This window comes from Lepisma saccharinum, chromosome 25 (genome assembly GCF_977018435.1).
Source record: "Lepisma saccharinum chromosome 25, izLepSacc3.1, whole genome shotgun sequence".
Lineage (NCBI taxonomy): Eukaryota > Metazoa > Arthropoda > Insecta > Zygentoma > Lepismatidae > Lepisma > Lepisma saccharinum.
The window spans coordinates 892516-914558 of NC_139253.1; the positions used below are offsets into that span (position 1 = coordinate 892516).

A 22043-nucleotide genomic window follows, 5' to 3' on the forward strand; every position below is an offset into this window, starting at 1 on the left:
GCCGTTATCACCACCTTTGTTAACATGCACAGTAGCGCCACCATGTGGCTGAAGTCTGTAAACCTCCACTCATTCGAAACTTACATCATTTCTGCTTGTATTACAACAAGCTGCTCGGAGATACGTATCTAGGTTCATTAAACCTCTTGTGTATAAAGGTTTACTTTTCTGACATCTCAAACGGATCACCCGGTATATTCGAGTCCAGGAGAAAGCATTAATATAAATATTTCCTTTTGTAACTCTCGTTGCAGTCAACCTAGTAATATAAATGTGTAACATGAAGCTCTTACCATGATTTGTTTCTTCTTCGCCACAATATTGTAGTAAGTTGGTTTCACACCGGAGCGAAAAGCGACACGAGCACCTCGAGTGTGTACACAAGCCTTCACTACGCATGTGCGACCAACAGACCGACGCGACACGATGCACGCTATTGAGATAACGGAGCAGCTGTGTGTCCTTTCTGTACTAAGGTTGCATTTATTTCTGAACTTTTCACAACACTTTTTTTGGGATAAGGCTGTACAGTTGCTATGAGCGTTTTATTTTTTTTTCCTTAACGTCGCTTCTCTGCCAATTTTAGCTAATCGTGACAATAAGGATGAGTGATGATATGATGAAATTAATGAAGGGACACTCAAAAAGAACATCTATGTCCAGGCCGGGATTCGAACCCAGGACTCCTGTCGGCTATGAGCGACGTTTCAAAACAAATAAGCCATGCATTTTGATGTTCAAACTTTATTCACAATAAATGATTATCTTTTGATGACGTCAATATTAACTTAATTGCAGGACCTTTGAAAGAGCCTCATACAGAGCTGTCCCTTGATGATTCGTCCCACTTCACTCATTGTAAGGCAAGCAAACTGCTCCTGTCACTATACACGTAAGGGTCAATCCTGAAACAAGAACGTAGAATTACACGAATATGCCATGGATGGAAGAGTGTAAAAGAGCAAATATAAACACATTATATATATATATATATATATATATATATATATATGGGCAGTGGCTACGATTTGGTTCCAAAACTGTCGGGGCAAACTAGGGGACTTTCCCGTAGCAGATAAGGTTCAGCATGGTGCGGGAGCAAAAGTTGCCAAAATTGGAGGGGCAACTGCTCCCCCTCTCCCCCACCTAATCGCCGCCACTGTATATGGGTTAACAAGAGTACCATAACCACTTGTAAATCATTTCAAATATTGTTAATGCAATCTAACAAGGAGCATGTAATTGCAGATGGCAGAACAGGCTTGCTAAATACTCTTAAGTGGGAACATTGAAAGAAAATTATGAAACAACATCCTGAAACATAGAAAGTTTTTGTAACTAATACGTAGAATACCTTAGAAATTAAACTCACAAGTGATTGAAAATATACTGAAAGAATCATAGGAAGATAAACTTTATTTCTCTGTAAACGATTTTTTTAATTTGTGCTGAAATACAGAACATATCAAATAAAGAGTCAATGTTAGGATAGAGGTTGCAAAGGTGTTTCGGTTGAAATTAAGTCATGGCCACTGGCGTACGCAAAGGGTCTGAAGGAGTTACAGGACCTCCAGAAACTTTGACAAAATCAATATTTTGTAAGACCAAAATGGTAATTGCAAAATATGTTATAGTTTATCCCACCCTTACCTAGAAAGCAGCTACGTAATAATGCGCATTTACAATTCCAGCCCCCTCCGAAAGAAAATCCCGCGCACTCTAGTGGTCATGGGTATTTAAATTTTAAACTATAAAAAAGCTTTCAACTACAATACGAATTAACAGGAAAGGGGGAAAAGGGTTATATAGGTAATAGTAACCATTTATAAAAAAATATAGCAAATGAACTTTTCATGAACCAAGAATAGTTCCGTACAAGAGTACAATCACTCAACACATATCCACTTATTGAAAAATTGACAATGTGTAGCAGCTTAGCTTACGATCAAGAAATCCTCAACCATATTTTAAGTACTATTTATTACCGGCTGTAATATATATATGTGTATATGACTGCAAAATCTAGGCATTGAAAAATTCTACAGGAATAATTATAAAAATGACTAGAAACCAACATTTCTGTGGAAAAAAAACATTTGTGTCTTTTGTTACAGCGAGTGTTAAAATGTAATGATAATAATAATAATAATGAAAATAATTCATTCGCGTGAAAAAAATATTTAAATATATGTACTGAATCTAGCAATATGGTATCCCCCAAAGCTAAGTATTGAATATCTACATTGCTCTGAAATGTATACGTCTGGTAATAAAAATATCTAATATTTAAAATGGTGGTCATGTTCATTTTTTAAAAATCGTTTCTATATTATTCTGTTCGCCTTATAATTATACATAATATGATAGGCTACTTCATGCAACGAAATACTTACTTGATAAATTTCAGCCAATCCTTCAGGGAAAAAAGAAAGAAGTTTCTATTAGAAATATATTCATACCTCATTACAATAGATTTATAACAAATTGCTAAGAATATTTTAAAATGTTTACAGGATTCTATGACGTATCCTAAAACTGCATACCTACACGATGCTGTACAGCCAAAAGCAAAGGTAATAGTAGAGGAATTGTTCACCACCTGGTTTTTGTTTTCAATGTGGTAATTTTCATCCACAAAATATGATCTTTCTTTCGTCTCATAGTAATGGTGTTCTTTGTTTTATCTGCAGACACGTCAGTTGCTATTACGGTAACATCTGTCTATCGTGGTCTATCACGTTCGTGCGCAGATTAGAACTGATCAAAGATATGACAATACAATACTCACAAAAATGTTCTTGAGCGTATATAGTTGAAGATATAGCCTATTTCTTGTGTGTATTACAATGCGAATATAAATGACGTAAATACAATTACCCCAGAACTTTCAAAAGCTCGTTCATATGTTTAAACATGTCAACATTTCAGGAAAAGTAGGGATATGATGTATTTTTTATAGACCACTGCAACTTATTCCAAATATGGTCTCAAACTTACTTGCGGATTCTAGTGATTCGGATGAATCCAACTCAGCTGTAAGTAAATATAAGAATGAGGTAAATGTAAAAAACACAACATCCAGTTATCCTTTTTAAAGTATATGATAAAAGTGATTATCAGTACTTTCGTTCTGCACATGTATTCATTGAGAACAAATGTAGGTGAAAACATTAAAATAATGTATTTAGTATCATATTAAAGGATTTTAGAAAATAAATTGGGGAATTCCCAAACTTTTATATTATAAATCGAAGAATTACTCAAGAAAAATCGAAACCTTTACTTTGAATAAACACTATGTTTGCCCTTCAAACAGTGTGTTCTCAGCGATGACTTAGTTTTTATGTTTTTTATATTAATGTGCAATTAATTTTGTTTTTAATTCACTAAATATGTACATTCACATTACTCTGATTGTCACACGTAAATGAAAGGAAAAACCATTGCTGTGTTTGTAAAACATAATGTTAAAAGTCATGTGTGATCTAGGAGAGTTTTTTTTCTGAGGATCAGGTGTCAATATAATATTGTTAGGCAGGTTCTCTGGTGCCGAGTGTGTTTACCACAAGCTTCTGGGAGGTTATTTTAGTCGTTTACTGCCAGAGCGTGTCGGCCGCTGAGGGACGCTGCGCATAGGGACTTTTCACTATATTTCGCCCGCGTAGGGACGAAGGGATACATTTGCCAAATGAGGGAAAACGTAGGGACTTTTTTCAATCTTGGAAAATAACATTTTATTGTGCAAAGGTGCAAAGCTTACTCGCCAGTCAGTTGCACTTTCTTCCTTCTCATTTTGGAATGAATAGATTAGTTTATCTGGATACTTTAGCGAGGAGGAGAAAAAAGAACTAACTAACAAATCTCCATCAGAATTTTGGAACATGTTATCGGTTACCAAGAACTTTCAAGGCAAGTTCCTTTTTGAAAACATTTCCACTCTCGCGAAAATAGTGCTAACACTGCCACATTCTAACGCGGAAACGGAAAGAATATATTCAATGTTAAGTGATACAAAAACAAAAAAGAGAAATAGAATGGAACCAGAATTGTTCAAGACTGCAGGAAATACAGCATCACCAACCAACATCTATCTCTTCACAGCAGCAGCATGTATGACTTGCAAAGACTTTTGTACTTGATACAGAGTCTGAAGAAGACCTTGCTAGAAGTTTGAAACGTTACGTTTAGTTTATGTTTTTAATAAAATAAATTACTGCCTTGGTCAGCATTTTTTTTCATAATCATTGAAACAAGGCTTAACGTAGGCTAATTAATAAACTTATGGATTTCGGTATATTGCCCAAAGAAGGTGCTTACATGTGACAGCGACAATCACGATGTAGAAGAACATGTGGAGTGTGGACTGATTTGATTACAGGTAAGTTTGGCAACAGTGCATCGATCGTAAAATTGCAGGATACGAAAATGGCGTCTTCGATGATGAACGTTTGCTGTAAAAGTGCTACCAAAATATTTTTTCATCGGTTCGTAATCACAATTAGCGCAAAACCATTCACGGATAGCTACACTGACCATTCTTGGTAAGGTTAGGTTAAGTTAGGTTAGGAAAGGCAAGCATAGTTAAAATTTGGGGTCAAATAACCATGCACGGGTAACCCCACAAACCATTGACGGATAGCCCCACGAACCATACACGGTAAGGTTAGGTTAGGTCAGGTTAGGCAAACATAGTTAAAATTTGGGGTCTTAGTAATATCAGGAATGTATATTTCGTTTTTTAAGTATTGGAAACACAAAACATTCCAGTAAATAATGAGCAATCGTGCCGATCGCGGACCGCTAAATTTAACTTATTTTGCAATTTCTACACGTGACCCCTAAATTTTAACTTCAAATTCGTGATTACGAGGCCTCAATTAGTGAGTATGCGAAATATTAGAAAAATCGGGGAGGGGTCCTGTATTGTAAATTCGCTCCTTCATTAATTGCGGAAGCACCGAGCAGAAAGCTTTGGTAAGTAAATGTGTATATATTTTATCTTCTGTTTTGCACGCTCATGAGGTGTTGTTTTTTTTAGTCGCTTTACTTGGCGTAGGGACATTTGGTCAGTTGTAGGGAGATTTTGACTACGTCTGTAGGGACATTGCCGGAAAATGGTTAGCAACACTGTCGGCTACCAGACGTAGTGAGTCCACGCTATGTTCACTTCTGTTTGCGTTTATCAGTACGCGTGTTGTTTACACTGTGTTATTGAGTTTGTCTGCTAATCAGTACTAGTGCTTTATTGTGTGTTCATTGTTATTCATTCATTAGTTATCCCGCTAAACAAATATAGTCTTGAACAAAGAGTTTTTCTATGTACGATAATTACGTGAAAACGAATTCTTGCAGAAAAGTGGTCAGGCAATTACGAGGGACAGGATCTCTTGAACCTAAAAAGCGTGTTGTATTGCTGTTGAAGGAGATCATTTTCAACATCTCTTATAACACAGGAGGTTATTGATCATCATTATTATTACTTTTAAATATCATTTTACGCTTTCGGTTTGCTTTATGCGCCGGGATTCTGTCTTCCCTTTCTGTCAACTGAGGATAAAGTAGCGATGTCTAATCTAAGATTAGATGTCAGAAATAAGGTGCTAGAAATATTTGTATTTTGGAGGACACCTTTTCCAGCATCCGTGCGACAAGGTACGTGCTTGTTTCAATTGTAATTGTAACTGTAATTGTGAAAGGTGGAAACATTACAAAACAAGCTGTTTCTGTTACGGACTTCCTGTAACGCAATTGCAGGGACCTGTTGCATGAAGGGGCCGCTCAGCGGCCGACACGCTCGCGGTAAACGACTGAAATAACCTCCCGTAGTAACCATTATAGAGAATACCATACATCGACAATATTCAATGAATACTCTCTCAATATCTTCTAAAATTTTGAAGTAAACGTAACTTTTAAAATATTTTGAATGGAAATTATTATTATAAGTATATCAGATACGTTCTTATTGCTTCTCCCAAAGTAAATGTAGCTGCATTATTGAGGGACTCCCCCTTCCCCTCTGCTTCTGATTCCCATGTTCGCGTTCTGGTGTTTTTGGAAAAATGAGAGAGAGAGAGAATTAATTGAGAAATCTTGAACCTAAAATAACGATGAGGGACCTTGATTTAAGTACATTACAAAATTTAAAGTGTTGACATAGCAGATAATATTTACATACATGAGACGCTATTTTTTTTACCATAACGAACCAAAGATATAAATTTAATATAAAGGTATAAGAAACATTTTTATTCTTAGGCTCATATTCTGTAGTGCACTTATAACACAAAATACAGTATTATACAGTGTAATGTATACGCCGTAAATTTACTATATAAAGTTATTTAATTCCTGAATAAACTTGAATTTGAAAGTATTTTCTGGCGGTAATATTTTCAGTTTACAAACTAGGATCTCTCAATATTAGGCAACTATTAGGCAATAACTTGCAATACTGGATGCCTGTGTAAAATGGTGGACAGTTAGCCGTACCTTGGGGAACGTGAAAGTTATTTTTCTACCTGATATCGTAATAGTAGATGTCTAAATTCTTTAGACGTCTTAGACTTGTGTGAAAAATGTTGCCCCAACATTAAATATACTTATACTCACGGTCCTCTAGCTCATCGCTACCTATAAAATTCGATAAGAAAAAGCATTAGACATTCGTGCAGTTATTTAGTGACTCTTAAAATAGTTGAAGACATCGTCTGGATTCCAGTGGCTATTTGTTAGGATCAATAGTTTAATATTAGCCTATATCATCGGTAGCTAATCATGTTTAGAAAAAAATCGGGATTGGGTTTGACAATCATAATTTTCATAAATGATATATATTTAGAGTTTACCATTGTTCTTATTATTTTAACACTGCTAATTCCCATGCACGTGTATATAATATCAAATTCTACACACTATCCCTTGAAGTGATTGTTTTCACATTTAAGTAAATATTAATAATTGTTAACATAAATCCGAGAATATTAAAAATGAAGTAAAATGTGTTAACACTATCACATACCTAGCAAAGCAGATCGACCACCATTCCCTGCAAAATAGTAACGAATTATAGTTCTTCAAGTAGCTTCACTGTCTTTATGACATCGTAAATAGAGCAAAGATTGTTTAGTGCATATATGAAAATTATGTACTAAAATAATGAAGATAATATTTATGTACAGATAAACATGTCAAATTCAGGAAATTGTTTTCTTATATAATAGGCTAATATTCATATAATCATGTGATGTCTGAACAAAATAAACTATATGTATATGTTGTAAGTGCGTTAAAGTAATATTTTTAAATAGTGTAATTCGTTTGTTTTGGGTACAACAGATCATCAGACACTACAGAGTATTTTAATGTAATACAAATATTATGGTTATGTGCTCGAATATGGGATACATTTTAAAACTAGGTTGTTACTCCACACAGACCATTTGAGAGTTTAGGTCTATTTATCTTTAGATTGTTGCTTTATTATCTCTACCAAGAAACATGAGATTATTTAAATAAATTATATTTTAGTAGACACTAACATGAAAATAATGCCAAAATTAAAGTTCCAAGAAGACGTGACATTTCTGGGAATACTTTATTGACGTAATGTAATGAAGTAATAGAAACTGAAGTAATCATAACACAATAACTGAAATGTCCAAGAAAATTTGCTTTTGTACACAAATAGTAGTTACAAAACAGTAACATTGGCATGAAGAAACAACGTAAAACTAGTTTGAGTTACGTACACACTTATGAAAATGTTTATGTAGACAAATAGTAGAATGTAATTTCTATCCTTTTATTTTCACATTTCTCCTCTAAACCTTTGAATATGGGGTGTAAGGGGTACCTTGCACGTAGGCAACCAAAAGTCAACCTCACTTCCACGCAGTACACCCTGGACTGCATTTTGCAGACGAACGGGGCTTTGTGCAAACTAGCCTAAGTGCTGACGCACCAAAAATTTTAAATTCAAATCAAATCAAAATCTTTGAATACAGGACGTATAAAATGGTACAAAAGTGGTTGATACTTGCCACACTTCGGGTTGCACTGAAACCCGGCTCCGAACAGGTCCCCACGACAAGCTGTGTCACGAACGTAAATTATCACACACTTTTCCAAATGATGATCACACTTCCAGCACTCTATACCGTAACCTTCAGGATGAAGAAATGCACGTTATTTACATTGCTAAAATGTTATTGATGAACTATGAGTACTTACAGACCTGAGTGACACGCTGCATGTTGCATGTCACCTGCAATCACACTTTCAATTGGACTGAGGAACACATATTCACTGTGACACACTAATTTGGTGTGAAGGATACATGTATATTTAATGCTCGTTTCCAAGCGACACGCCACATGCAGGGATTCACATCCTCTGCGAAAGCCTTCTGCCAATATTCACATAATTACCCAAAGTACTGATGGTAATTTAATTTTTGCATGCATTATATTAGTAACATTACAATTTCAACAACAGTTGAACGCTCTTTTTAATCTGAACTGTACTGAAAATAACATATAAATATTATTTTTTATTTCTTTAATTTATTTGCATATATACCCCCTGTGTATATTATATGTGCTTTCTTTTTATCATTTCTTTGTGTAGTTGTTATTTTATATAGTTTCTTTGTTATTTCATTTGTGTAGTGTTTTATAATTTTTCTACATAATCATGTACTGTCCTAACCTTTTTCCTTTTATGGGTTAGGTGGTAGGACAGTTTTTGCTGAACCTCGCCCAAGAATAAAGCCAATTGAACTGGATTGAATAAAAAAATAAAACCATCTTCTATCATTTTATGCCTTTCCTTTTCTCTCTCTCTCTCTCTCTCTCTCTCTCTCTCACACACACACACTGTCTTCTTCCTTTCCTGCTAGTTACCTTAGTTTCTCAGATCCTGTTTTCTTTCATTTCTCTTTTCTTTTCCCTTTATTCAATTTTCATTTCACTTCATTTGCTCTCTCTCTCTCTCTCTCTTCTATGCTCTATCATTCTTTTCTTCTCCTTGTTTCTCCTCCTTCATTTATCTTTCATTTCTCTCTGTGTTTGATTCTTTATTTCTATTCCTTCCCATTACTCTCATTCCCTTCCTTATTAAAACGTTTCTACCTGATGAACATGGTCCCGTTTAAGGATCCCACTTTCCGATTATGATCCCCGCCCTTACAAATGTTCCTCTGGCGCCATGGTAGTGCTCATGGAGCACACTGCTGTTACACATTTTAACAGTTGAAAACAAATATTTCTAATTTGCAAAGGAAAACCTCGACTTCATTGCTTACCACATCTGCTTTCGCATTGCTCTTTCCATTTGAAATGGCCCTCCTTATCGCAATTCGATGGCGTTTCCTCTATGGGCTTGCACCGCCCTGCCACGCATCGGAAACATATCATCTTTACTTCTCCTGAAACAGGTAACATCAACTTTGAACATGTAAGTCAAGAAAATACTTCTTCCTTATCTGTCTCCATAAATTCTATGAACGGGTAATTTTCACCCTATCAACCAAACAAGATTCCTCCAAAGCAGATGATCGCTCACTGTCGCTTGAATTAGTGTTCCCATATGTACTATTACTCTAAAGAAAATTAACATCGCTGCCTTCCAGAACTCAAATTAAAATTTAGCCATATTGTTGACATAGGATCTATTAGCATCTCCGTTCCATTGTATTGTTTGTTCCCCGTGTTATTATGAATTATCCTACTTACATTATACAAGAAATATTATTACTTCCTAAATAAAAAGTAACATTTGGGAAGGAATTACGATTAAACTTCAATACGACAGGGACGACCACGCTAATGACAAATTGTATTGATATACATTTTTTATCTCTTATTTTTTACATTGGGGCCTCCCGATGGCGTAGTGATAAGGCATCGCCTTGTAATGAAAGGGTTCAGGGTTCGATACCCGGTGGAAGTGCATAGTGGTTCGTATTTCACTTTAAGTCCAGTCAAGATTGGCCCATGTGAGCATAAATTGGACTTAAAACAAACTCAAGTTCAAGTTTTTAAACATTTTTTCATTATAATTGGTGGAACACAAAGGGCTGTATACTTAGAATATGGGATTTTTTTTAAAGAATTACTTCACAAGTTTAGTAACTATTGTTACGGAGCTGGGTTTTCAAATTGTCGCCTAATCGTAGAATCACCCACAGCACAGGCTGGAACTCGTTTAATTAATCGTCACAAATCCTCATATTTGTCGAGAAAATGGAAATAAAGTAAAAAAAGTAAACATTTATTTAAAACTTATGCATATCTCAACAGTTGAAAGCAAATAATTGGAACTTAAAAAAAAAGAAAAAACGTGTCTATGCTTACCACAGGCCTTTTTGCACTCGTCCGTGGTATTGTAGTAGCCCCGATACACGCATTTAGCTGCACTTACTTTTGCGGGGAGACACCTTCCGCCATAACATTGGTAACATGTTTCTTCTGAAATGGACAACAACACGTGACAGCGAAAGGAAAAGGAGCTAGGATGAAGAGGTGCATTTGGGTTTACACCAAGAAGTAAAATTCAATAATACAGTGGCACGACCTCCAACTCCAGCTTCATAAAATATAAATCAGCGGGGGACTATGCCCGCCTCAGTCCGCAACGCTCGTGCCTAAACGATATATATTTCTAATATATTTCGTAATATTATGCGAGTTTACAATGATATTCCACAAACATTTCTAACTCTAATTCCTTACTTTTATGGTCACCAGTTGGTGCTGATTATTAATAAGAAATATTATTACGTAACTTAACAGTACTATCCAATATTCGAGCACATTATCCTACATAAATTTACCAATATTTACTATTACGCTAAATATATATATATATCTTATAAAAAGTAAAGTAAAGTATGAACATATCGTATTGTGTTTCGTGTTAAGAATATGCATAAAAAATAATTGTATAAGTACATAAAAAGCTAGAGAGTCCCTTAGTTTGTTAAAATGTCCAGTCAGGAAAACAGTACACATATCTTTCTTACTCATTCTCACCGGATTACCAGTTACCTGAGCTTGTCTAACGTTCATGGCTTCCCGGAACGTGAGCCTGTTCGAAAACTGTGAGATATATCCTAAAACAGTTGATATGTAACATAATGCAAAGTTGTCTGCAGTAATATTGCAACTGCAAATGCCGATATGTTGATGTGTATACATGTTTCCTGTATCTTTGAAGGCCACGCTTTATTATAATTTTGTTGTTGTTTTGTGGTAAGCTCTACTGACAATGTGATGTGAGCTGGTTAACGCAAAGGTGTTGTCTTCATGCACGAAAATGATGAATTGTTTTATAACTTTAAGAGTTCATGAAACATTCCCACTTAGGCGTCATCCATGAAAAGATTAAATTAATGAAAGTATCGATTTTGTGCTACTTGTCGATGGGGGGAGGGAATGCCTAATCTACATCTCACGATACTTTTTTAATTGAAGAACTGTCCAATAGCTTCACGTCTTGGTTTAAATCGGCCTGAAGAAGTGAAAGTGCTGATTTGGTTCTCACCAGAAGTAACATCTCATAAATTGGTCGATGAAATATAACTTGTTACATCATATCCTTCACAATAATTCCCCATGTTGTTCTCTAGTGCATCTCTGATGACGAAGTGGTAGCGTCGTCGCCTTGTAATCAAGGGGTCACGGGTTCGACACCCGGTGGAGTCACATAATGGTTCGGATCGCACGGATCCAGACCCAATTAGCTTTACTGTGCATAAAGTGGACTTAAAACACTAACTCAAACCCATGTTGCTCTGTAATTTTATCAACATATAATCGTTGTTTTACAGTATTTAGGTTTGTATACCACACCACTCATAGGTTCTGAATTATTAGCGTTTGAAAATGGTAAAATGATGTTTAAGTCACACTTTCTTCCTACCGACCTCTTTGCAGAGTGGTTAGCACATCGCGTTACGACACCAGGAGTTCTAGGTTCGAATCTCGGCCTGCTCTTGGGTGTTCTTTGTGAACGCCCTTTCATTAATTTAATCATCTCATCACTCATCCCTCGTCGCGATTAGCCAAAAGTGGTAGTAAAGCAACGCTAAATAAGAAAAATTAAAATAAAAAATCAGACTTTCTTCCTAGTGTACCCTGTCAAATACATTTTACTCTGGCCAAAACCAAAACAATTTTCGTATACTTTTAGTTATGGGCTCTTTGCTAAGTATAGATCAAGGATGTAAGGGATTATGCTTTAAGAAGACAGCCAAATGCCAACCTCACTTCCACGTAGTGATCCCTGGACTGCATTATTCCAGACTCAGGGCGGTATAATCCTCTGTGGGACCTGTGTTGTGTGCTGTCCAATTGTATCTGTCTTTATCACCTTATCACCATTCATCCTCATCTTCGCGATTAGCCAAGAGTGGTACAATAGCGAAGTAAAATAAGAGAATCAATCACTCATATACAGAGCATTCCCTGACATTCGCTACGAGACTCGGCGGCAAGTGGCCCGGCGTTAGTGCTTGTCTTTCCGGGCGAACGGGGTCTGCGACAGTCGCGCGCTACAGTCTGTTTTTTCCGCTCTCCCTGCCTTCGCTCTCTTTCCCTTTCTGTTGACGTTGCAGACTGACGCCAGTATAATCTTCCCTCGGAAGTTGTGTTGTGTCGTGTCCGTGTGTTGAAGATTGTGGCTTAATATGGCACCACAAAAGTTTACATTACAACAAAGGATTTATCTTATCGAGTGTTGCTTCGGAAAGAGGAATTGTGGAGAAGTGCGACGACGTTTTGCAACGAAATTTCCTGGTGTTCCCGTTCCACATAGGACCACTATATTAAACCTCGTAAAAAAAGTTTAGAGTAACAGGGTCAGTTCTGAATAAAAGTGGAAAGAAAAACCCACGTGTACTTACTGGGAAATACTCGATGAGACAGGACAAAGGTTAGAACAGTCTCCTCGGAAATCTGTCCGCCGCCTCTCACAAGAAACGGGTGTTTCAAAAACCATCTAGGTCCCGCGATTTGTCAGCCTGCGATTTTTATTTATGAGGAAATCTAAAAAATAAAGTATACAAAGACAATCCGCACACCATCCGTGAGTTAAAAGAGAGTATTGTACGAGAAATCGGGAGAATTACATTAGACGAACTTGCACATGTAAATGTCAATTTCCTTCGGAGATGCCAGGAATGTGTTGCAGCAGAGGGACATCATTTTCAACACCTTCTGTAGTCAAGGTTAGTACACAATATGAAAACTGTAACTTTAATAGCCGACTCTAGCGACTGTCGCGGACCCCGTTCGCCGGGAAAGACAAGCGCTGACGCCAGGCCGCTTGCCGTCGAGTCTCGTAGCGAATGTCAGGGAATGCTCTGTAGTATAGATCTATCGATGTAATTAACGTTCATTAATGTTTGCTAATTGAGTTTTCACAATCATAAAGGTTCGTTGTGTATGCAACATGCAGGGAGTGAATGCTCAGGTTAGATCAGACCTGGTCAACCAGCAATATTTGTGTCAGAGCGCTCTCATATGCACGTGCGCACTGCAGAGCGAGCAACGGTACTGTGGCGTTGTAAGACGGGCGGAAAGGAGGCAGGAGGTTTCGTCGGTCGCGTTCGTGCAGTGGGAAACCTCTCATCTGATTCGTGAGTAACGGTTCAAACTGGCATTGTAATCATTAATTGGTTGATTGATTTTTATATTACAGGCATTTAAGCGCACAGACTATTCTTGCCGGTGACCAAAACGGTGATAAACCCCTTAACTAGAACAAAATTGAGGATATATCCCTGACAAGAAAATACAATATGTCTGTTAAAATCCTTCTTAGTCATTTTTTTTTTTGAAAATAGAAAAAAAATCATTCATTACTAGGGACTAAAACTGTGCCGTAAAGGGACACTCAGCACACAAGAACAAACATGGGACAACACGACCCTGCAGGTGATTATACTGGCCGTGGACCCAGGCGCTACTGCCTCGTTGTGCTCAAGAAGCAATTACCGTGGTGTACTACGTGAAAGTGAGTACCTTATGAGAAGGTCACCCCCTTACACCCCTGGTCCGTTATCATGGCAGAGGAAATAGGAAGTTGTTCTTTGAAATACCTGGCAGTATTTTTTGCCTCTCGACGCAAGCGGCTTCCAATCAAGGTTTTCCAGGTTCGGTACCAGGTGGAGGCCCATAGTGGTTCGGAGCCCACTTTAAACTGTAAGTCTAATCCCGATTAGCCTTTATGTGCATAAAGTGGATTTAAAATAACAATTCAAACAAACTAAGCTGCTTTCCCACTCCTCCTCCCTGCTTACTGACCTTGACATGCAGTCTGCAGGTGTTAAGTTCGCACCGGACATAGCCCTCGCTGCAAGCGAGTTGATAAGCATGGCTCGGTGCGTCTCGTCATAATAGCATTTATCTACACTTCGTGCATAAAGACTGAATAGATAGAATGTGGGAAGTAAAAACTGAAACACCATAACATACCTATTCGAGAGTCTCGAGCAAACAAACCTTGAAGTGAAAAGAACATAAAATTACATTAGGATTTAGAAGATAGAACCAAATTAAAAATTATTCTAGGCTCAGCGTAATTGCAGAGTGGTTACAAAGTGGGCGTAACCCGTTTATTTTCGACACTACGATTGTTCTTGTTGTTATTGTTGAAATGGGCACATAACTGATGGTTTAAGTGTACGGAAGATCAGTATGAGACAGTCATTTTCGTAGCACAGCAGAATTCTGGTCCATGTTCTGGCAGATTGTTTGCGGAGATAATCCTGTGCTCGTGACTCATGCGTTGTGCGATACCGTTTATTTCAGACTGCCATTGATGAAACCCCAGATGTGAGGTCGGGACTTCTTGGTGGCCAGGTTAAGGGAAACTGGGTAATCTTCAGAACCTCGTCCAATTAACCGCTTGAGAAAGGTCTTATTCAGGTAGTGACACACAACGCGAAGTGTGACAGAATATGGTGGAGAATTCGACTGTGCTACGAAAATGACGGTATCCATACCTATCTTCCGGACTCTTAAACCATCAGGTATGTGTGCATATCAAGCATTCAACAATAACAATCGCAGTGTCGAAAATAAAGGGGGTTACGTCCATTCTGTACATTGGGAATACATTATTTATAGGCTGCATATAAAAATCATGAAATATGTAAAGTTATAATTAGTAAATAGTTATGGTCATGTGTGACAATATAAAGTTCGTACCCAATTTATGAGCAAAGTAAAATACAGTACTTAATAAAAATGTTTAAACAATTAAAAATTGCATAATGAAACACTAAATAAAAGTCTTAAGTTACACTCACTTAAAATGCCAGTAGTGATGATAACTAAAGCCTACATTGTGTTGCAGAATAACAATGTATGTAGATTGTACATAAAGAAGTTGAGAAAATCGTGAAAAATTGTTAACTTATAATTTAGTTGGCTTCAATAGTGTTCCTTGCATAAAAGATAGAGTGAAGGAGAAAATGGCAAGTAAAATAATTAATAAACATTTGTAAAGTAACAAATGTACCACTCGCCACTTATCTTGGAAATAAACGATGCAAATGTACGCATGAGTAGCGTGCACACTCCGGTGTGAAAAGTTGTTTGTTTTCTTTACATATCACGACATAGTGATTTTGCTGTGAAAGGTCCCTGATGTACGAGATCAAGCATCAGACACTGTAAAAATTGACTATAAACAATTCCTTCAATTTCGCACTATGAGTCGGATTTTTTATCAAGAAAAATATATGTTGCCTTTATAATTATGTTGTAAAAATTATTTGTTATTATTCTAGTACATACTTTGAGCATAAAGGTTAGACAATGTACAGTATAATAATTCTACGTGAAACAAAGAATATTAAAATATACCTCTTGGACCAGATCGTGCAGCCCCTGTAAAATACAATGCATTATAGACAATGTTTCAAGTTGCAACTACATGATAAATGTTAGGTGCTGTGATTATGTATATTGGTGCATATGTCTGTATTTGAGACACAGCCTTTCGCCATGTAACCAAGTAAGTTCACAGAACACACAAATAAAATATTAGCATGTCGCAACTTTTAATACGTAATTATAATAAATCATATATCCATGATTTCATTTCGTAAGGAGTTCTTAAATATTCCTCATTCATCAGTTTCTATCAAAAATTTTTCAACAAAAGGAATATGTATCTGTTGAATTATTTATTAACGAACTAGCTAAAATTTCAAACAGTTGAACAAAACAGAGTTGGCAGTACTCGTAGTCTACTTGTCCGACATATACATATGTAAGTACGTATGTCACAGAATCTTGCAGTAGAACAAAAACAGACTACAGCCTGTTCACAGTTGCTACTCATAGTAAATCTTTACAAAGTTACTAAAACAAATATCTCCTACAGTATCGTTGCTGCAAATAATAAAATATATCACCACTAATATTTGTGAATGTCAATTTTGGACCATCGACGTAAGAGTTACGTCAACCTTTCTCATATCTAGATGATGAAAGCTTGTTGTATGAACAAAAGGCATTTATCTTTCTTGTGTTCTACTGCATTGTGTTTTTTGTGTTGCGGATGTTTTAACCAATATTAATATTCATGGCTGAACGACGGTCAACGTTCTAACTCTGGTGCTCGTGATTGTAACAGTTATTAATGCAATTGTATTGGTGGAGAATCAATGACGATTTTTTCAGTATAACACAAGTAGACGTACACGTGTATCCCTTTTAACTCATTTATTCAATATTGTTATTTATCAGAATTATTGTTGACATTTCAATTTCTGCAAAGATGTAGAGCGCCACTTCTAATATTGCCATGCATAGGCGCACTTAGAGGGGAGTTATGAGGGTCAGAACCCATCTTTAGAGTTTATTTTCTTGAATCCAAAATTTGTATTGAAATTTTTAACCTCTACTTTCCTATCAATGATGACATTCAAAATTCCTTTCCAAAATGGTCGGTAGGTGAACACCTCCTCACCTTAAAATGTTCTGGGTGTCCTAGTATTCACATGGATTTCCATGTCTAGATGTTTACCAGATCAGTTCACACAGACGTGGTCGACTCAGTGCCCCATCACTTTAAGTGGCGAACTCTCGATCTTGCTATGGAAGTTCGCGGGTTCGAGTCCCGACCTGATTATGGGTGTTCTTTGTCAGTGTCCGTTCGTCAATCAGGTCACTCATCCTTGTCGTTTTGAATTTTTATTACTCCATATAAACCACATACTATGGTATTTTGAGGGTTCAGTACCGTTTAGACAAAAAATATATAATTACAAAATTTCTTTAGTTTAAAATATAAGTATTCACAAACGCTATATTATTCCTGATTTAATAATAGTTTTTTTTTTAAAATTTGTTATGGAACCTTGTCATATGTTCTGCTTTTATATCATGTTGTAGGTTATTGAATATTTTAATTGCTATCTGTTCGTTGCGAGTAAACAAGTCATAAAAGAGATAAAAAATACAATTCTCACACATATTATAACTTGTATTTTTTATGTAAACTTTGCGTTGTTCGTGCCAGTATATATTAGTGTGTGCACACTCCGAGTCGCAATACGTCCTTCCTGGACGAATGCATGTTGTTAATTTCTAAAACACATTGGAACAAATAACATCGTTCACACTGAGTCCGTGCAGTGCTACAAAGAATATTAATGTGCATATTAATTAAGATATTTCGCTTACCTGCTGGAGCCTTTGCAGCCATTGATTCTGTGAAGAAATAAACAGGTAAAAATGCACAGTTTAAATATTATGACGCTGAATGTTCACACAAGGTCAGAATCATAATTAATATTGTGTGATTTATCGTATCCTAATGGGCCTTCCCCATGGCGTAATGACTCTATCGCTTATGACGTCATAATGTAATATACAGCTTCATCTTGAAGAATGGTTGACATCATCAGCTGATAGATCTCGCACCAGTGTCACTGACATAGAGAATTCCAGACAGGTAAAACATCGGAAAGCACAAGATCAGGTGAAACCAGAGCTGGCTCCGTCGGTCAATTGGTGGAGCAATGGCACTGGTTCGAATCCTGGTCGAAAATACAATTTTCGCTGAAATGTCTTCCTAGTACAGTCGCGGACATTTCTGTGCTGTAAAGATCTCATTGAAGGTCAATGGAATTCATACAATTCAGATGTGTCAGTGTTTGTAGGTCTCCCATGGCCAAAGGCGAGGAAAGAAACTTAACTCTTTAATATAATCAATGTTTAAATTTAATTAATATAGTTTGGCTCTTTATATTTGCGTTACCAAAAGCAGTGCACAAAATTCACCTATTTGTGCAAGGATTTACTGTCAGAATGACAATATGGGAAGTTATGCAATGATGGTGCAGATGTTCTTGCCTTATAATGGTCTTGCATTGCGAGAAGACAAGTATGAACCCCTCTTCCACGTAGTACGCCCTGGACTACAGAGGCCCTGGTGTCGGGACCCAAAGCATGCTGTCCACTTGTCTTTATGATTGTCCTTTCAGCCATTCAATCTTATCACTATTCATCCTCATCTAAGCGTCTATACGGCGCACGCTTTTAGAAGCCAATACCCAGCCAGTGCTACTGCGCTGTTGCCAAACTAACTGCTAGCGCAAGGGAAGGACAGAAGATTCGCGATGTGTCCATTATTTTGATAATGCATGCACAGTATATATGAGTAAAGTGAAATAATATAGTGAATATTTCTACACAGGATTATAATATCATATCACTGTAGCATATACGAGAAACCCATACCTGAAAGAAGCTTGAAGGTATTTATTCATCACCGCTCTCGTCGTCTTCCTCGGTCTCCTTGTCACTGATTTCACTCATTTCCGAGTCACTCTCCTGGAGGATAATGATTAGATTTTGCACCCTTGGTGCCTGTACTACTGGTGCTAAGTTTTGAGAGTGACATTATTTAAAATAAAAAGAACACACGGAACACCACTATTGCACGAAAGGGCTGTATTTAATATTTTCACAAACTGTTCTTTGTGGTGCACGAGGGAACGATAAGCGAATAATTTTACACCGGCCTTACTACGAAAACGCTGAACTCAAACTGACCCAGACTTTCAATGTTCGAGAACGCCCAGAACAATGAAGGGTCATTGTTTATATCGAGGCGAATTTAACACCCACAGTTTTCCCTAGACACAACAACTCAGCTGCGTCAACAAGGTGGCAACGAAAAAAACAGGCTGCAGGAAATGAAAGGTGATGTTTCCCTTGTTTCTTCAAGGAACGCTAACTCCGGCTGTATGCGACGGAAATTCATGGGACTTGGACAGTCAGGTTCAAAATGTATTTCCCCATCTTATGATGAACCTTAATGTGGCGAATTTTATGAAAACTTCTTGCGCGCAAGAAAAATACAGAACACGGCTTTTAACTTCCGCGCCGCAGTCTCCTAACTGTACAACGTTGCACTCCTGCCATTGGCTGCTCGCCACGCACACCCTCTGCGTGGCCCCGCCCGATATCGCTTCTAAAAGCGTGCGTCGTATAGTCAATCGAAGTAAATAAACGATGGGATTTGAACGTAAAAAGTGATACTTTCTTAAGAAACAACTTTTAATTATGATAATCTAATGGAACATTTCTTTAAAATATAACTTAGTTATTATGAGGGAGAAAATCACTCCTGGCGAGAATGAAATTATCTCTGTTGCTATAAGTATGTATATTTTCTCTCTTATCTGTCTTTCTCTTCATCTCTCTCTCTCTCTCTCTCTCTCTCTCTCTCTCTCTCTCTCTCTTCTCTTTACCCTTCTTTCTTTCCTTCTTCCTTCTTCTCTCCTTTTTCTCTTGCTCTCCTCTTTCCTTTTTTCTCTCTTTCTCCCTTTCCTTCTTCTTCCTCTCTCCTTTACTCCCTTCTCTTTCTCCAGAAAGATGGAAGGAAAGAGGGAAAGATTCTTTCTTTCATTCTTTCTTTTTCATCTCTCTCTCTCTCTCTCTCTCTCTCTAGGAAGAAAGAAGGAAGGAGGGGGAGAAGGATGATAGAAAGAGAGAGAGAGAGAGAGAGAGAGAGAGAGATAGAGACCTTCTTTCTTTCTTTCCTTCCGTTTCTCTCTTCATTCTTCCCATCTCGAGGAAGAGCATTTCTTTATCACACTCCTTCTCTTTCTCTCTCTCTTTCTTCCTCTCTTTCTGCATTTCTCAGAGAGTGTGTGTGTGTGTGAGAGAGAGAGAGATAAACAATTGGGAAAGCAACAAGAAAGAGAGAGATAAATATTGCTTTCTCTCTCTCCATCACAAGCACACATGCAGAGAGAAGTCTAGTAAAACTGAATAAAAGAGAGAAAGAGAAGAGAAAGTGATAGAGACAGACGAATAAAGAGAGCTAGAATTAAGACGCTGTATCTCATTCTCTCTCTCTCTCTCACACACACACACAGATGGAGTACCTAAAATAGAAGGAGAAGAAGAAAGAGCAAGAGAAAAGTGAGTGATATAGGGGAGAAAGAAAAGAGAAAATGAAAGTATGAGAGAAAGAAAGAGAGAGAAGGAAAGAACGCGAGAAAGATACATAAAGAGAGAGAACCAAGAAAAAGATAAGAAAGAAAGAAATGGAGAAATGAACGGGAAATCTCTCTCTCTCTCTCTCTCTCTCTCTCTCTCTCTCTCTCTGTCTGTCTCTGTCTGAGAAGAAAAGGAGATGTAGGGAGTTATAGGGAAAAGGAAATAAAGGGAGAACACGCTCTCTATATCTATTTTTCTTCCTCTTCAAGAGGTACCGGGTTCGATACCCAGTGGAGGTTCATGGCACAGTGTTTCGGATTCCATTCTAAACTGTAGGTCTAGTCCCGATTAGCCTATCTGTGTATAACGTGTACTTAAACAACAAATTAATAAATCATTCTTTTTTCCTCTATATCTTAAAACAGGTGGCCCATTGTGCTGCACACATACAGGCCACACTCAAATCCCTCTACCTATTATTTATAGAACTTAAGTTCTGTACCTTCCCAAGACAAAGTGCCTTTTCCCCTCAAATCCGGCGCTTGTATCTCTAAGCGTAACGGCTACTTTAGTATGACAGATACATCAATCAGATTTGACTGCAAACACGTAACGCACACTCACGTTTTAAAGAGTTGTACATTATGAAATATGTCCTGCAGGCTCCTTGACATGTCTCCAGGGATTCATACATGCCATCTTCTCCTGCGCACCCGCCTGGTACGTCGGCAACACGGTCACAGTCCCCCTTCTTGCAGTGGTAGCAGTCTCGTACTGAAACATACCCCATGTGTTAGTTGTCACTAGAATCAAACCACCAGAAACAATAAAAGGAGTACCGGCGAAGATAGTTTAATTTCTCTTGATAGATGAGGCTTAGCATTAAGATGCTTACTGCAAGGGCAAAAACTGGCAAACTGTAGGTAACAATACTTGCCAGTTCATTTCATCAACTACGTCTGAATTTTAAAATGTCAGTTTTACTCTTATTTGATAGGTATTACATTTTTAACTATATTACAAAAGTCGAAAAAGGATCCCACTTTAATCTTAGCCTTACTGTGCATAAAGTGGACTTAAGACACCAACTTGAACTTGAACTTGAACTTGAAAATGTAGAAGTTTTGTACAACCTATTAGTTAAATATATATTACTGTGCTTCAGAAACAAAATTAACTTTTTCTAGTGTTGCAAACATATAACTTTCTAGGGATTAATATAGGAAGACGAGAAACCCATAGATATATCAACTACGGGTCGGATGTAACCCCCCTCCTCCGTACTGCAAACGGCGACTTACATCACACGTTTAGCGCGCCTAGTTAAAGGCTAAGATGCAAACTTGTGTGGGTTTAAACAAGCAAATTTCTAACATTTAAGAATATACCTTAAAATATTGCAGAAAATAGATTGCAAAGAAGCATGATCTATATACATATAATCCATATATATGTGTATACTTTTATATATACAGTGCATTCGATTTGGTTCTGGCCCGAGATAGCGCGTTGACAACTTTGAACAACTCTTACAACAGGTTTAGTACTCGTTACGCAATATAAATATAATTGTCT

General features: G+C 37.2%; 1 protein-coding gene across 6 annotated transcripts in view; it reads right to left on the reverse strand.

The window, feature by feature from the left end:
- Positions 1-728: 728 nt before the first annotated feature.
- Positions 729-22043, reverse strand: part of LOC145979018 (uncharacterized) — a 125691-nt gene continuing 104376 nt past the window's right edge. For 5 of the 6 annotated variants that reach the window (XM_083112081.1, XM_083112082.1, XM_083112084.1 and 2 more), the window contains 12 exons: positions 21093-21242; positions 17700-17726; positions 15873-15896; positions 14478-14504; positions 10356-10469; positions 9305-9427; positions 8043-8165; positions 7022-7048; positions 6613-6633; positions 2998-3033; positions 2394-2413; positions 729-905 (listed from right to left, as the gene is read on the reverse strand). In XM_083112081.1, the coding sequence (XP_082968207.1) occupies positions 900-905; positions 2394-2413; positions 2998-3033; positions 6613-6633; positions 7022-7048; positions 8043-8165; positions 9305-9427; positions 10356-10469; positions 14478-14504; positions 15873-15896; positions 17700-17726; positions 21093-21242 (698 nt within the window). In that variant the 3' untranslated portion in view covers positions 729-899. The remainder of the gene's footprint in view (positions 906-2393; positions 2414-2997; positions 3034-6612; positions 6634-7021; positions 7049-8042; positions 8166-9304; positions 9428-10355; positions 10470-14477; positions 14505-15872; positions 15897-17699; positions 17727-21092; positions 21243-22043) is intronic. The other variant, XM_083112085.1, reaches the window with a different exon arrangement.